Here is a 16032-nt window from a genome sequence, read left to right as displayed (position 1 = left end):
ATGTTCTGTATATTCTAAAGTTAAACGAGAACTTTCAGAAATCGGATATGTTGGAATAGACGATTGATTTAGCGCAAAACCTTTTTTTTTTTACTCAGTTTCTTTTTTAATCCACTGCAATCAATCAGCAGGGATGAGCATTTTGATCCACTATCCTTTTGTACGCATTGCATCTGTTTATGGTGAATTATTTAACTGGTTATGATCTTACCCAACAAATGGAGCGCCATTGTCAGAGTCATTGAAGGTGCGATTAGACTTCATGACTTTATAAAGCACATGTTGTTTGGTTGTGTGCATTGTTTGTGTGCCTATACTGCATAATTTGACTTTATGACATGCAACATCAGTTAATTTATTGTAAATGCTCAGACCTTTCTGTGCACTGTAATGTTCCTTGATCATTTAAAACTGCAAATCATGACTTAAAGGTACAACTTGAAGTTCATGAAAGAAAAGATTTATTCATGTTGAAATGACACAAGTACCACAAGGAAGACTCTTGAGTCCAGGGCGTAGTCTGGTTAGAAAGAAACACTAAACATCTTTAATACATTAGATCACTGCCACAAATCATTTGTCATGACTTTCAGTTTCAGAATCACATACAATAGAAAAAAGAGAAAAGAACTCGGACGCCCTGTTGAACAGAGCTGGAAATGTACAGTTCTGAATACTGAAACCTCTATGCATCACACTTTTATAGTGTTTTTAGTCTTTTTCAATGGTTTAGTAACAAGATGAGCAACATTCAAAATGTTTTTCTTTGATATTTACAACAGTTTTACTGTTTTGGTGTTAATTTATCAACAACCCTTCATAAAAGCCACACACCATCAGTTTTAATTCAAGCCCCACCCCCTTTGTCCATCTATTCTATTAATATTGTTATTCTTGTTTTTATTTTTGTCATTTTAAGTCGCAATCAAGCGACAGCATTTTATTAAAAGATTAAAATATACATTAGATTACATAGAGAATGGAGAGTTTACAGTGTTAAAGATGTCGTCAAAAAGTACGTACAAAACATTGGGTAAAGTCAACGAAAAAGTGATGAAGGTCTGATTCTGTTTAGAGGTAGTAAGTGAGCACTCTAAGCTACGGAAATGATTCGTCTGTGTGAGTTGGAGTGAGGTAAGAATGCTGTGTTCCGATTGGTGGTTGTTTAATTACTCTTATAGTATGTACAACTTTTCCTGTGTAACTTGGGGGCTGCTCCTGCGTGCCTTGGATAAATGATCAACCGAGGGGGACACTGTAGTTTTCAATAAGCAGTACAAAAGAAATGTTTACATATGTACATAGCAAACATCAAATTATAAAATATGGAAGCGTGTCGTGTTATAGTCAAGCAATCAATTATGCCTCTTTATGTAGCAGAGTTTGAATAGTGATTTCCTTGTACTAATGTATATGGCTGTAAGGCTTAATAAATCTTCAAAGTAACTACAAAGCTGCCATTGAGCTGTCAGCGCTAGCATTGTTGACTCGCCGGACAAGACTGCGTGTGCATTACAGTCAAAGAAAGAGCTGCGCTAATCGGCTAAGCATTGTATAAGGGGGACTCAATTATCAAAATGGAAATACGCATTTAAATCAACGCTCAAACAAATGGCCTTTTAATATGTCGTGAAATGTCAATTGCAATGAACTGCTGTCGTTCAGAATCTCACACTGGGAGAAAATACTGGGAAGTTTACATGTGTTATTGTGTGCTTACCCCTCCAACAAACAGATGATTCTAAGGAGCATGTCAGGACAATACTTGGTGTGGTGGAGATGTTAACGTGCACAGAAACAAAAAAAACATAGAACATATTGTGGTGAAAAGGCGTTTTTGACTGTCCTCTGTGTTGGTCGCCAGTTCAAGAGTCCACTGCCGTCTTGAGGATGCATTAATGGTGGATCAATTCGAGGTATCAGAGTGCACACTTCCAGGTCCTTCTGTCGCAGATATTACAGAAGACGGCGTGGTAGCATCCTGCCATCCCCCATTAGTCTAGGACACAAAGGTTGAGATTACGATCACATTCATGCAATATGAACCCAATGGATTTTTGAACGCTCTGTAGATGGAACAAGGAAGGAGAGACATTGATTGTGTTAATGTGTCACTTTATGTTAACTGTAGCATGGCCTGGAGCATTCTTTACATTACAGTAGCATCAGCAAAGAGAAACAAAACTGTTGCAGCCAATAGGAGCATTTCCCGAAATGGGTGTCTAAGCAAATTCTCGCAGCGTCCGACAGCTTGTCGCTCCATATTTTGCTGTCAGAGAGGCGAGGGTGAGGAGGGGGTGGGGGGCTGAGGTGGAGAGCTGAGTGGATGTGACAGGGCAGGGCCGTGCTGAGAAGCCAGTCTTAGCTGCCCTGGCATCGCCTCGCTCCAGGCGCCACCTAGCCTTTACCAGATCCTCTACGTCACTAGCACAGAGCTAAAGGTTAGACTATGCAAATGCATCTATAAAGCTCTTTCTGGGACAAAATACAGGCTGTGCTTCTGCTTCAGCAGCTCATGTGCTGCAGTCTTTGGGTTTATGAGATGTTAAAGACATGGTGTCACTGGCACTTTGACTTGTGATCACAGTGCAGTCAGAGGAGCCACTAGGCACAGGTTTACACTGCTCAGAGAAGTGAGAAACCTGGTGAGAAAGTACAAATCATTTGATCCTACCACGAGCTGACATCTGTAAAGAGCTTATAGCAATAAGGCCCTAGCCCAGCCTTAAAGACTCTAGATCATGGCAATGCATTAGTTTACATAAAACCTCACCAAACAACGTCATTTTTACATTTCTGGTAACGTAATTTGTACATTTTATAGTATAAATGTGCGTCATATAAAAAAATGTTGGTGTTGTGATAAAATGGCGGTAAAAGGAGAACTGTCTGCTCCTCTCTGCCGCTGCTCATCAGCTAAATTAATCTTTACTCTGATAGCTGCAGATTATGTGCTGCTTTTGCAAAAAGGCTCCATATCAAACCTCATCAAGGAAGATGAAATTCATGTCTGGAAAGAGCTGCGGGCCATCACATGTTCATATTTTATCACACAGATAAGGCTCAGGCTGAGCATTTGTTGGAAGCATTTCGAAAACAGATACGGTAAAGACCTTTTCATATCATTTTGGATTCACGGCCACTGTTATTGCTCTGAGTTTTGAGACATTTGCTTGAAGAAATATGCAGTTTTAATGCATGTGCTAAATGTTTACTTACATTTATGCCATGTGGACTATACATTGTGTTCCCCCCCAGAGCATCATTGTATCCTGCCGTCCGACTGATAACATGGCGCAGGGTATCCACCTGCAGGGGCAAACAGAGAGGACACGCGGTTAGCTCTGCCTCACAACATGCTGACCAAGGCCAACTGTAAACATGCTTAGTGAAGCAACAGATACTGACTGGTGGGAGGACAAAAATAGAACGATAAAAACAAAAATACTATCTACATATACGGCAAAAAAATAACTGCATATCGAAAAAACAAGCATGCTTTCAGCTATCACCTAGTGTGGCTATGAATAGTTTAGCTTATGACTAGTGCATTTATCAGAAAATAATTTAGTGTAGTCACACTTACAAAATGGAGGACACAAACAACAGACATTAACAGGATGTCAGAGGTAGAGGCATATAGGAAAGAAGGAAAGGGAAAACACCAAGAATACCAACCCAAGAGCTCAAGTCAAAGCCAAATGCAGCTAGAAAAAATGGGGGAATCGTACCCAGGAGCTTTGGGTTTGCTTTGTGAACAGCAGATGTGGACATATTTTGGCAACCAAAATATTCGATTCCAAAGTAAAATTGTTGGTATAATATATAATAGATATTAAAGCAATAATTTGGACACATATTTTGAATGTGAAAGAGATTCTATACTGTAATATGGATGGTTCAGTACACAGGCAAGACAAGGACAGTTCTCTACACCGGTTTAACTGTCCCTTGTAACGACTGGTCCTACCTGCGCCTGTACATTGGCTCCGACTTGTGCCCCTTGGTAAGAAGCCCCATTCAGACTCTGCATGCTCAAGAACATGTCCCCCGAGTGTGTGAGGCTAAAACAACCTGAGGAACCTAGAAAGGGAAGACGTGAGTGTCTGAATATATGAGAGGAGCTACAGTAAAGGAGGGGAGGGCACTATACGCACACACACACACACCACACCTGTCCACACGAGGAACGTCCCACAAAGCAAGCAAGAACAAAGCTACAGAGGGACAATGAAAGGAAGGCAACAGAAGACAGAAGAGGAGAATACCGCTTCACAAATGGACATGAATTAAATGAAAAACAAAACAAAAAAAAACAACACAGGGCACGGGGCGGTGTGAAGGGTGTGGCGGGATCGACATGAGGTTGGTCGCCTGAGCTCCCAATTGTACCACATGACAGCCTACTTCTGCACTAAACATGTGAGCGGGAGGAGGGTCACATGGGCAATGACAAATAAAGGACAAGAAGAAGCGTATGAAAAGGCCAGTACCAGTAAACATGTTGGTTAAAAGAGTGTTTTTGCTCTCGGCAGAGTCCAGCTGAAACTCTTCGTCTTTCATCTGGAATCCTGGATGCAAGAGAAAGGGACCACCGCGTAAGCTGACCACATCCTCATGGCACGTCAAGCCTTAGCATTATACTGTATTACTCACTACAGTGCAGTAAACATGCCCTTTACCGCAGAAGTGAATTGCTCACAATACTTGTAGAATGTTATTCTACAGCTGCAGGTAAAGTGCTCCCAGCCATTATGTTCTCCTTTATTTAGCGTAAGGCAGTGGCATTCAGGGGAACTACATACCATTACATTACAAATGACAGGACGTTGACAGAAAGTCAGGGGGAAACAAATCCCATGGCATCATTCTGAATTCTAGCCTTTTTTATTTTTTGCCAAAAATACACGTGTTCTTGGTTCACAAGTCAGAAGCGCTCTCTTTATGCATGAGTTTGCTTGGCATCAACTGTCTTATAGACAGGAGGCGCTGTGATCCCTGGGCTGGGAGCAGGCCTGTCACTCTGTGTGTGAGAGTGAGGCAGGTGTGGAGCAGATTCAGGGCTGATGTGAGAGCACACTCTTATTTGGGTTTGTTGTTCTGTTGTTGTCTGTATGCAGGAGTGCCTACCAGAGTTAGGTGTGGTGGGAGAGTTGGCCTGGCTGTTCTGCACTGCAGCGGCTGCAGCATGTGCCGCATTTACAGCTGTCTTGGCGGCATACAGGTTGGCTTCTTCTTGAAACTTGCCGATATTTTTCTTGTACCGGATCCTCTTGTTTCCGAACCAGTTGGATACCTGCGTGGGAGAGCAGAGGGGGAGGAGCAGAGGGAAGTCAGACGTCAAGAAGTCACAGCAGCGTACACGGCAGTGTTATTGTTTCAAGATGTCATGTTTGGGTCCATCAAGTACCCAATTCCCAGCCCCTGCAGTAATGTCCGCCGGGTACACAAGCTAATTAAGCCGTAATCAGGAGCCACTAGTGTCTGTTCATGGCGGGGAGCGTGACATGCTCTTAGCTCTGTCTCCTGACAAACATAAAACCCCAGGGGCTTCTACTGCACACATACTGACTTGCATCAACACTATCTCCATAGATACTACACTTGTCTGAAGTATATGTATGCACACCAAACACTCATTTAGTCATAATAACACAATACAAAATATTTGCAATCTGTAAATGTTATAGAGATCAAATTTGAAATATTTAAGTCAAAACACATGTTTAATTCAAAATTAAAATGTGCATGACAAGAGAAGGGATGTTTGAAATGCAGTAAAGACAAAGTCATTTATAAATACAATACATATTAAGAGATAAATTGTTCATCAGTAACAAAATGTTGATTTGAATATTAGCAGTGGTGTGTGACATCAGTCACAAAGCAAAAAGTTGTGCACCTCTGTGTGAGTGCTGGCACTGCAATAACAGAGGAATAATAATGAGATGATGCTTGCTTTTAATGGTCCTATAAATTAAAGTGTGTTGTCGCGGGGCTGCTGCCCCCCTCTCAGGCCATGCAGCCCACGGCTGGACCAGCCAAAGAGCAGCTGCCCCTAATGACGCTTTATTTAATTTCCACCCATGTGCTTAAATTTTAATATCCCCAGCAGTCCGCCAATGCTGTGGCGTAAAAACGGACTAGATTCACAGGACATCAGATCATTTCTATCCTGCACGTCTCCTACTCTAAATCTTTAATATCTAGGCAATTAAAATTAATGACCATTCAGGCGAGGCCCACCGTTGGCAGGGTTTCCTTGACATCAATTGTTTGATGGGTTTACCTAGAGGTTAAACTAACAAGCAAGGTTTAATTGGAAGCAATGAAAGCCCTAGCCATCATCATTTTTACTTAACCTGCTTACAGTGGATTCTAGAGCCAAAGAAGTCCAATGTATTTGCTCTTTTAGACAGCTCCGAGTGGCCACTAGCTCTGAGACACCATTACACCTCACAATTCAGTTTAATGAAATTGCTTATTTACATTCAAGTGGAGACTGTCCAACCTCTACATTCAATGACTTTTAAAACGTGTTTGTGAATTTTTATTTATTTTTATTTATTTATTTATTTGATAGGGACAATGCATATTGATGAACAGTTGCACATGAGCACTGTAAATATGCCAGATTATAGCAGGGATGCTAGTTTCCATCTGTAGTCCCTAGGCAGGCAGCACGTACACAATTTACAAATTACAATTTTGAGAAAATCCCGACTGTAGTGGTTCTAAGTGATGTAAACTTTATCAATTACATTATGTGATGATCTTTTCCACTAATCAAACCATAAAATCATTTAACTGTCTACGTTTTTGATAGCTGCTGTTAGGACAAGGTTGTAAAACTTTATGGTGTTATAAGCTTGGTCAGACTTGGCCTTTCTCAGCACAAGACTTGTTCCTACATTCTCTCCTGCCCACTGAACTCCAGCTTTAGTGATTCTGGAGATCAGCTAAATATTGAACAAATGCAGCCGCTGGAAGGTGTGGAGCACAACCCAATCTACTGAACTAATTCCCTTTTATCTTGTGGCAGGCCATGCATTCAATTGACTCCTGTGTGTGGAGAGAAGCAGGTTGTAGAGGCAGTGAATTACCTGACATCAGCAGCCTCAAAGGCAGCGCATGTATAATGACCGGTCGAGTGCTGCCTTCGCACAGCCCCAACAGGGAGGTGTGCTGTGCAGCTTAAAGTTAATAATTCAAACTATTTCACCCTATTTCAGCTCCACACAAGTCAATGAAATGCACTACATGATCTTTCCATGAGCGCAATACATGTGAGGTTAGAGAGCCCTGAGCCCGAGCACAAATACAAAGGTGGTGCTACTGGCTGTAGAGCCATCAATTATACAAGACACATGAATTATGGATAGGAACTCAAGTCAGAGTTTCTCAAGATTGACTGTGATCTGAAATATTGAAAAGTGTCATTTAGAAAAAGTCTATACAATTTGTGAAGGTCGATTAATCTCGGAAAAATATGAAGTGCTTACATGTATGTGGTGGTTTCGTAGATTGATTGATTGATAAATATCAAAAGAAAATGGTCAAAATAATAGGAAATGAATATTCTGCACCACTAAAGAGAGACACATCCCAGAGCTGCATACCATTGACATGGCTCGGCTTTGGAATGATTTGTGTTCAAGTGATCCTGCTGTTTCATCAGCTATGAGCCATCTACCATCACTGCAGACTGTTATTGGCATTCCGCTCATGACGGATGGTTTTTACTTAATGAACTGCTTCTGTAATCAACAAAGCCTCGCAAAACAGTTTGGTCGGGGGGGTGTGTGTGTGAAAAATGACTTCACGCCGGCCGCAGTCAGGAGAGTGGTTTCTGACTCTTAAAGGCAAAAACCGTGAGCGATAATACACTTACGGTGCACTCAGCTTCACATCTCTGCTTAGACTGTGTTACTTAAAATGAGCCAAAGCACTAGGAATAAGTCAATAACAATGTCTGGCCCTTGTCTAGCTCTGGCCACTAATGGGGCCCGAGATGACTTCAAGTGGCTCTCTAATTTCTTGTACTGACTCGTTCTTATGGGAAATTTGGTCGCACGCCCCGTTTAAGGAAGCACGGAGTTCAAACAAAAAAAAAGCAAAAAAAATAAAGACAATAATGCTACAACAAATGAAAATATGCAAGAAGCAGTTAGCTGTCAGTTTTATATGGCACACATAATATGGTGAATACAACAAAATCATCTTCTCTGTGTAAGTCTGTGCGGCTTGAAGGTGGGATGTTACAACAGTAATTTACAGTAACATTAGCTTTGGTCCAGGGGAACATGAGGGGAGGGAGTTGAGTGCATTGTGAGTCTAGTACATTCAAAAAAAGAACAAAGATACAAAAAAATGAAAACAGTGGATCAGGAGAAGTTATGACATACCTGTGATACTGTGATGGTGCTTCCCACCCCCTGAAGGCAAAAAAGAATGGGCTTTTTACAGTAACTGACTCTGCACCACTACACTCAATATACCCCCTCCCCACACAGAACACAGACACGGCAGATTATTGTATAGATTATGTCTTATATTGTGTCTCGCTATGGAAACAATTGGAAATCTAGTCACAGAACTGGGCTGGGAAGGAGAGCATATGGTGACGCTGTGAGGACGTGGTGATATAAGTGTAAGAGAGATTGCCTTCAGGTTTACCAAAGTTACTCATACACTGTTGTCCATAAAATCTGAATAATTCACCCCCAAAGCATTTTTTTCTGTAAAATATTAAGAAATGAGAACGTCTGCTTGTTCTTACACCCTCTCATATGTGTGTTGCCAATCACTTTTGATCCATCATGTATTTGTTCTCCCTTATGTGTTGGTTTTCCAAAAGTATTTGCCTGAACTGGGCTTTTTAGGAGATATGCTGCCCTTTATACATAAACAACACAATAAAAATGACTACCTTTTGAAAGCCTTTGCCTTTGCTACTACACCGTGTTTTGTTTCATTAACACAAAATCATAAGCAATATTGAAAATAAAAGGGAACAAAATCAGGAAAATATTGACGAAAACTGAATATTGCACAAAATATTGTCCATTTAGTGATTTATTTTTATTTTTTATGCAATCCTAAATTTTAGCAGGATAACTATGGGCCACCTCAGCCTCAAAGCCGTGTCACAAAACGTTCGAATTTTGTGGCACCTTCCTCTTTTGTTTGGTATTTATTCATACCGGTAACTAATGACAATTATTCTAACTTCATGGGCAACAGTGTAGGAAGTGGGAATTCTCATATATTACATTTAAAAAAAAAATCCTAAATAAGTGGCTTTTTCTCTAGCGCCTATAACTGAGAGAGCATGGTGGAATGATGGGGGTAAAAAATGCCAGGGGACCTAACATAGGGGGGGTGGGAGCTAGTGTATAAGAAAAGGACATCATAGTGTTTGATTGAGGCCAAGATGATATAGGCTTCCTCCTCTCCCTGTGGCCCTGCTCAGACTGACTGGGACCGCTCTTGACTGAAGCATCATTAGCCAGTCACAATGTCAAGGTTAGCTAAGGACATTGTGTCTCCATGCTGCGACCTACAGTAACTATCCCTCTAGGCTTCACACCCCACACCCCCCTCACATTTTTGATTGGCCCAGCGGCTACTGTTGATGATGAACACTACCCACCTGGGATACTGTGATGCTGCACTTCTTGGCCAGCTCCTCCTTAGCCTCCTCGCTCGGGTACGGGTTGCTGAGGTGCGAGTAGAAGTATTCGTTCAAGATTTCCGTCGCCTGCTTGCTGAAGTTTCGCCTTTTCCGCCTGAGTGGGGTGTGGGTGTGGGGAGGAAAAAAAAACGACAGAGCGAGCCTATTAGCAAAGGACCAGCATTAACTCATCCATTTGGATCGCACAAATTGCACAATCAATCTCGCACATAAATGGTGAAAATAATGAGCAATGGGCGCTAAAGGGGCTTCTCAGGAAACAAGGATGCGGTGTCCAAGAGACGACAGGATCAGACAAATAATCAGAGGAAACACACTTGCACATGCATAACAGAAACTAACCAAAAAAAAGAAACTACACATTGGCTAATTTGGTCCGCGCTATCTCCAGTCCAAGCGTGTAATGTGTGGAGTTTAGCGCGGCGGATGGGTGGGCACTGTGATGGAGTGGAAAGCCCAGTCGGAGTGCATCTCGGTGCATTATAGAAATCACGGCATGCACAGTTGAGCATTGTTCCTCAAGTGCCACAGCCGCAGGGATCTCCAGTGGAAACAAGCAAACTCTAACTAGATCTGGGTCCCCTTGCCTCCCAAGGGCACTACTTATCATGTTGTTGGGAGCATTTGCTTATTTTGCCTTGTTTACTGCCTTTCGCGCACACAGGCAGTGGGCAGCAGCGAATGTGCTTCCACTTGGATTGTTTGGCCCCTAAAACTTGTGGCACTGCATCTCCCACCCCCCCGTCCCCCTGTCCCCGTCTCTCCGCCGAGCCGCACACTGTTAGCTATTAGAGTAATCCACAACACCTGCTGATGACCTCCCTCCATCGATTACACGTGAGCCGCTCCCATTTCATTTGGGCTTAACTGCTCTCAGGTGTGAGGGCATGACTGTCGTGGAAATGGATAATGTGCGGGACATGGACATAATTAAAATCATGCATCTCTACAGAGCTCATACTGTGTGCTGTGCCAGAAAAAAAAGTGAAGTGGATGAAATCTAGCTTGGCTTCAAAATGACCTTGGCTGGTTGTATGCACTAATGTAAAATATATATTTTAGATAATCGCGCTGAGAAAAAGAAAAGCAGAGACCACCGCAACTGTTCCAGAGAGGTATCTGTTCAGTTTTCTGGCACACCTCACTTCTTTTGATGCTACCAGACCATCAAGAAAACCAGAGAGAGGGGTATAATGTTACTCAACAGTATTATCAAAATCTGGGGATATGTTCTTATGTAAAATCCAATGTGTTCTTTTCTAAGGTTCAGACGTGCTCTTCTTAAAGCAATACTAAGTAACTTGTGCTCCTAGAGGCCATAAGCGCCACTGCAGGTGTTGTAGCATGTTACGGTTTTTTACTCATTAATCGTCCGTGAGAGTAAATACTACACTGACAGAAAAAACAAAGGGAGAGAGGGATATTGTAAATCCAAGGACACAATGGAGATTTTTTTCACTCAAACTTGCCTGTAAATACTGTTTAAGTGGCCCTTTGCCTGTTAGCCTGTTAGCTTCTTCTTCGTGATTCCATTAGTGTGTATTGGTGACTGCGACCCGGTGGCAGCGAAGTTGCAATTGTGGTTTTCTAGCCAGAGACACCAGGGGAAGATGAACGACCCCCCAATCACCCCATTAACACCCGTGTTACCCTCAGAGAGACTGATTTATTAAGGTAAAGAAGTTACTTAGTACTGCTTTAATTTAGTGAACCACCAGGCAACTGGAGATGCAAAGGTAGATAGATAGCAGAAAGGTCTGGAGTTAATCAAATTATATCAAATTATATGAAAACTTAAAAACTATGCAGCAGTCTCTTCTATTCTCCATTCTGTGCTATTTGTAAAGAACGTCCATGCGGTGTCTGCGCTGACTGACCTGGCATCGAGGAAGCGGGAGCGCAGGATCATGACGGCCTCACACGTGCTCTGCTTCAGCTGCATCTGGATGGAGCTGAACTTGCGGTGGATGATGCCCACCATGCGCTCGATCTCTTTGGGCGAGATGGGCCGCGTGCGCGACTGTTCTCTCAGCAGGTTCATCACATGGGTTGTGAACTCGTTACACGCCTGAGAGCACAGAAACCAAACAGTGAGGTTGGTAAATGAGCCAGAGAACTATACTAAGGAACTTTGATATCCACTATTTAACAGTGATGGTAGCAGGAGCAGTAATAGATAATAAATAAATAAAATAAGAATACCTACAGATGTTAATTTTCCTGTTAGTTTACAATGAGTTAAATTAATCATATTATTACTATTATATATTAAGACTATTTTGAGGTATTAGAAACTTTTTCAAAATAGAACCAGTTGATTCAAAAGTGCTACTATAATAACAGTGTAGTAAATAGTAATAGTTAAACTAATCATAACAGCTGATATAAAATAACTTTTTCAAATAGTGGCAGATTTATTTATTTATTTTTTCACTTGTGTAAAATCAATCATCTATATGTTATTGATATTTGGTCTGGTCTTGATGTTGCACAGTGAATACCAAAAGCTTTTTGCTAGCATGAACCAGTAGTTCATACATGATTAATTAAAATAACTCATTTACGTGGAGCTCACTTTAGCTCATTACTCTGAGTAAAATTCGTTAAGTATTTACATTTAGATAATTAAAACCTGGAAACACCCTTAAGAAAGATGCATTTACTCCCGGCGAAAGAGTGTGCCCCACATCCCCACCGCTCCTCCAAGAGCATGAAGTAAATTAGTCTAATTTAGCTCACTGGTTTGCTGAGGCATCACTGCTACACATTCTATTCCTCCCATAATGCATCAATGGTAAAGCAGGTTTAAAGCACTAGGCCTGGTCATGCTTTGATTCAGCACCAATGCCTAAAGTGCACTGTAGATCTCCCTGTATTAATCAAAAACAACATGGCAGTACATTCACTTCTCTATTTGCCTGCTCAAGCTCTGCAAAAATAATGACACAAGATGTGTTGTTTCTTTCTGTTTGATAACCTTTTGTAAAATGAGTAAGCTCCTACAAAGACTGCACACAATGTTTAAAGCAAAATGTGGCCTTTTATTTTCTATTAGCTCTATATTACTAACTTAATAGTGGTAATGTACTAAACACATAGTCTCGTAAGCTTTGTATGCCCTTATTAGTTGCATGACCCACTTGATTTGTCACTGGGCAAGCAGTCAAGTGGAAATGGCTAAATTTTATGCCCCACTTGTCATTCCTTAAATACAGGTCTTTTATGGTACATTATTAGATGACTTTGTAAAAGGCTGTTAAGCACTGTAGCAAAGAGCAACTAGGAATGTCTTAGATCTATCTTCTGTCTTAGAACTATATAAGATTTGCAGGATGTACACATAAAGTTTTGCCAAAATGTCCAGAGTAACCTAGTAATAATATGACTTTACTTGTGTCGCAGTTGATACCTGTTCGTATTTCTCCAGCTCTGTGTGGTAGATCTGTCTGATCTGTGTGAGTTTGGCTCTGTAGTCTGAATGTTCGATAGAGTTGTCAGCAGCTCCTCCTGATGCTGCAGCGGCGGCAGCAGCAGCGGCTGAGCCTCCTCCTTTCTCTGGCCCGGCCACGCCCTCTGCCAGCAGCATGTTGTCCAGACGCATGAGCTGAGGGTCTGGGGGGTCTTCCTCCTGGGCTCCTCTGATGCTGAGACCTGGGAAGACAAAAACAAGTAGGATATTAGACTAATGTTCAGGTGAAAACATATACTGAAAACTACATTTCAGAGCAGCATAAAACAGCAGTAGTGGAGTTGCATTTGTTGTGTCTCTCTTGCAGGTACGTAGTGGGTGCCTTCATGCACCATGTTCCTGTCCCCATGCCTTTGCCTGTTCTCTTTTATTTACACTGCACTGCACACTGTGTGTACGGGGAAACTGACATGACAGCAACATCCATAAACTGACAAATGCTCAATGGTGAAGTGGCACTTCTGCTCTGTGAAAGGATGCTAAACAGAAAACTATACCTCTAGTAAGTGTCACTGTGTTGACAGTGGAAGGAATGCCAGAACTATGGCTTTGTTATCTGAATATTCAAACCAACCAAACCAATACTTTTCTTTTCATAAAATGTCAGTGTTAATTGAAAACTGGTTTGAGATAATATTACCTGGTTTAGTTTAATTTTATATGTACAGAAAGACATGAGTCTCCTATCTGTTTACATCCTCTGCTCTTCTGCCCCAGTGCTCTTTTGTGAGTGGTAATCACCAGATAGCCCACATGCACACCTGGATGCATTGGCAATGTAAGCCTGATGCAGCCTTTCACCAGAGTAAACAAATGCACACACACCCACTGTGGTCAGAATCACAACCAAAACACGCCAAAGCAATGGAGTCTAATAAGTGGATGAAAGTGCAGCTCAATGGGCAGTAAAGACTGAGTGGCTACTCAAACGTTATGATTACCAGACTTGTTTCAATTCAATAATCCCTCTCGCAATTCACAGACTTTCAACAGCTCATTACAGCTTCATTAAGATATGGGCAGCCTCTGGATTCTAAATAAGAAGATTAGTGGCTCTATTGTGTCAGCCAGTGGGCATGCAATCAGAGAGGGCCTTTTACCAGGCTGCGACCTGCAGCACTCAGGAGTAAACACTCTTCTTCACATGTGAGCACTTCACACTGTGGCCGCTTCTCTGATGTTTTCATCTCTGTTGGCTCTTTGTTCGAGCCGCAGGAGCACAGAAAAAACAAATTTGCCTGTATTTATGGATGGGCTGGCTTTGAGTCTTTTAGGTGTAATGGTGTGAGAGGAGTGGATGAATGTGGCTATTTGTGTTGGAGACATTGAGATGCTGGACAAGGCTCCATCAGGCTGCACAGAGCCAAGCCATCCATGTGGACAATATGCCACTGCTCCACTAACCCTCATCTGCAGCAACACCACCCAGAGCTCTCATTCTGGCCTGCCTCCACTATTTCCATTCCAGTTTGTGTGGGGAAATTGTCCCATGATTCAAAGCGCTGACCAACCAGATGCCCGGCTACATATCTCTACATGCTCTAATAGCTGGTGCTTTGTCTGCCACTACACTTCATATTTTCCTAATTCACTATTTACTCCTACTCGGCTCAGCGGGTCGCTCTGTGCCGCCGTGCTGCGGGTGGCGGTAACTATGTAGGTACGTTTTTCATGTCAGGTATATTAAATATAACTCTGGGACGCAGCCTACATTTCCACACCAAACCCAGTTGTCACTTTCACTCCACTCACTCTGTATCCGCAGGAACTGCAGCGGAGGGAATTTACAGGGCTTTTCAGCTAAATGGGTATAAATCACGGTTTTCATTCAAACTAAATAATCACAGGCCATAAAGAGCTACTTGTCTCTTACCATATATTACCAACAAATTCCTGTGTGCAATAACGCGGCCCATTCACAGGAAAGGAAAACAGAGCGAAGCATTAGAGAGTGACATGTAATCCTGTTAGTCCACTGACATGTGGAGTGGCTCTGACATTTTTATCATACGTGTCCATTTCTATTTGGGAAATCAGCAGGATAAACATGATTACAGGGCGGCCCCGAGAAGCCACGGACCTGAAGGAGTCCACCAGGGCGTATTTGTGCCGCCGCTGCTCTGGATGGCCATTTATAACACACGTGTAAGGAAGGAAGATGGCACTTAAATATCAAGAAAACAAAAAGATTTCTTTAAAACTGTAATATTGTATGGCCTACAGCAGTGGACCAAACTTCTCAGTGCAAGTCCACCACGAAAAACATTTGACTTTCCACATATCACTAAATCAGATCTCAACCAAGTCTTAAACACGATCGCAGACAAGACTCTGTAGGTGTGAGTCTGTGCACCAGTTGCAACCGTCCCATATTTTGAGAACCTGGGCACTGAGTCTCAGTCTGCGCCACCTTTGTTTGAGAAGCTGAAGATTTGCTGTCTAAGCTCCACATCAACTTCCATAAAATAGGCTTGTGCAGCAGATAATATCTTTAATTTGCCGTGCGCTTGACAAATCTGTATAGTAACTTGCAAAAGCTCTGCTGTATTCTAGCGCGGCGCGATGCTGCTTGCCTTCTCAAATCGTTATCTTGTTTTTTTGTCTGATGATATGGGTATTAAAACAAGTTCTGGCACCCGAGTTAGTGCTAAGCCACCTCCACAGTCAAAAGTGGGATTAATCTCTACGGTGCTGCAGTCGTGTCACCTTGGCAGAGCCTGCAGGCAGTCGGGACATAAAGGTGGAAAAATCCATACAGGTTTAGTTATGTTGTAAGACTGTGATAATGTTGGCTCACTTAATTATGAGAGTGTATAATGAAAAAACGTGAACTTGCAATTGTAATGTTAATGTAACATGCCCTTAATCG

At 42.1% G+C, this 16032-nt stretch overlaps 1 protein-coding gene across 11 annotated transcripts in view; it reads right to left on the bottom strand.

The window, feature by feature from the left end:
• Window positions 1-464: 464 nt before the first annotated feature.
• Window positions 465-16032, bottom strand: part of pbx3b (pre-B-cell leukemia homeobox 3b) — a 58484-nt gene continuing 42916 nt past the window's right edge. Inside the window, exons 3-11 of one of the 11 annotated variants that reach the window (XM_079578665.1) lie at window positions 13104-13345; window positions 11572-11762; window positions 9653-9788; window positions 8406-8435; window positions 5248-5296; window positions 4494-4571; window positions 3971-4083; window positions 3220-3309; window positions 465-1999 (exon numbers count right to left, since the gene is read on the bottom strand). In XM_079578665.1, the coding sequence (XP_079434791.1) occupies window positions 1907-1999; window positions 3220-3309; window positions 3971-4083; window positions 4494-4571; window positions 5248-5296; window positions 8406-8435; window positions 9653-9788; window positions 11572-11762; window positions 13104-13345 (1022 nt within the window). In that variant the 3' untranslated portion in view covers window positions 465-1906. Of the gene's footprint in view, window positions 2000-3219; window positions 3310-3970; window positions 4084-4493; window positions 4572-5130; window positions 5297-8405; window positions 8436-9652; window positions 9789-11571; window positions 11763-13103; window positions 13346-16032 lie in introns of all 11 variants that reach the window. The other 10 variants (XM_079578659.1, XM_079578662.1, XM_079578666.1 and 7 more) reach the window with 10 other exon arrangements.

The sequence above is a fragment of the Gobius niger genome (genome assembly GCF_951799975.1).
Source record: "Gobius niger genome assembly, chromosome: 1".
In the NCBI taxonomy this organism is placed as follows: domain Eukaryota; kingdom Metazoa; phylum Chordata; class Actinopteri; order Gobiiformes; family Gobiidae; genus Gobius; species Gobius niger.
The sequence above is the reverse complement of the archived record's forward strand: the minus strand, read 5'-3'. Positions and strand labels throughout refer to the sequence as shown.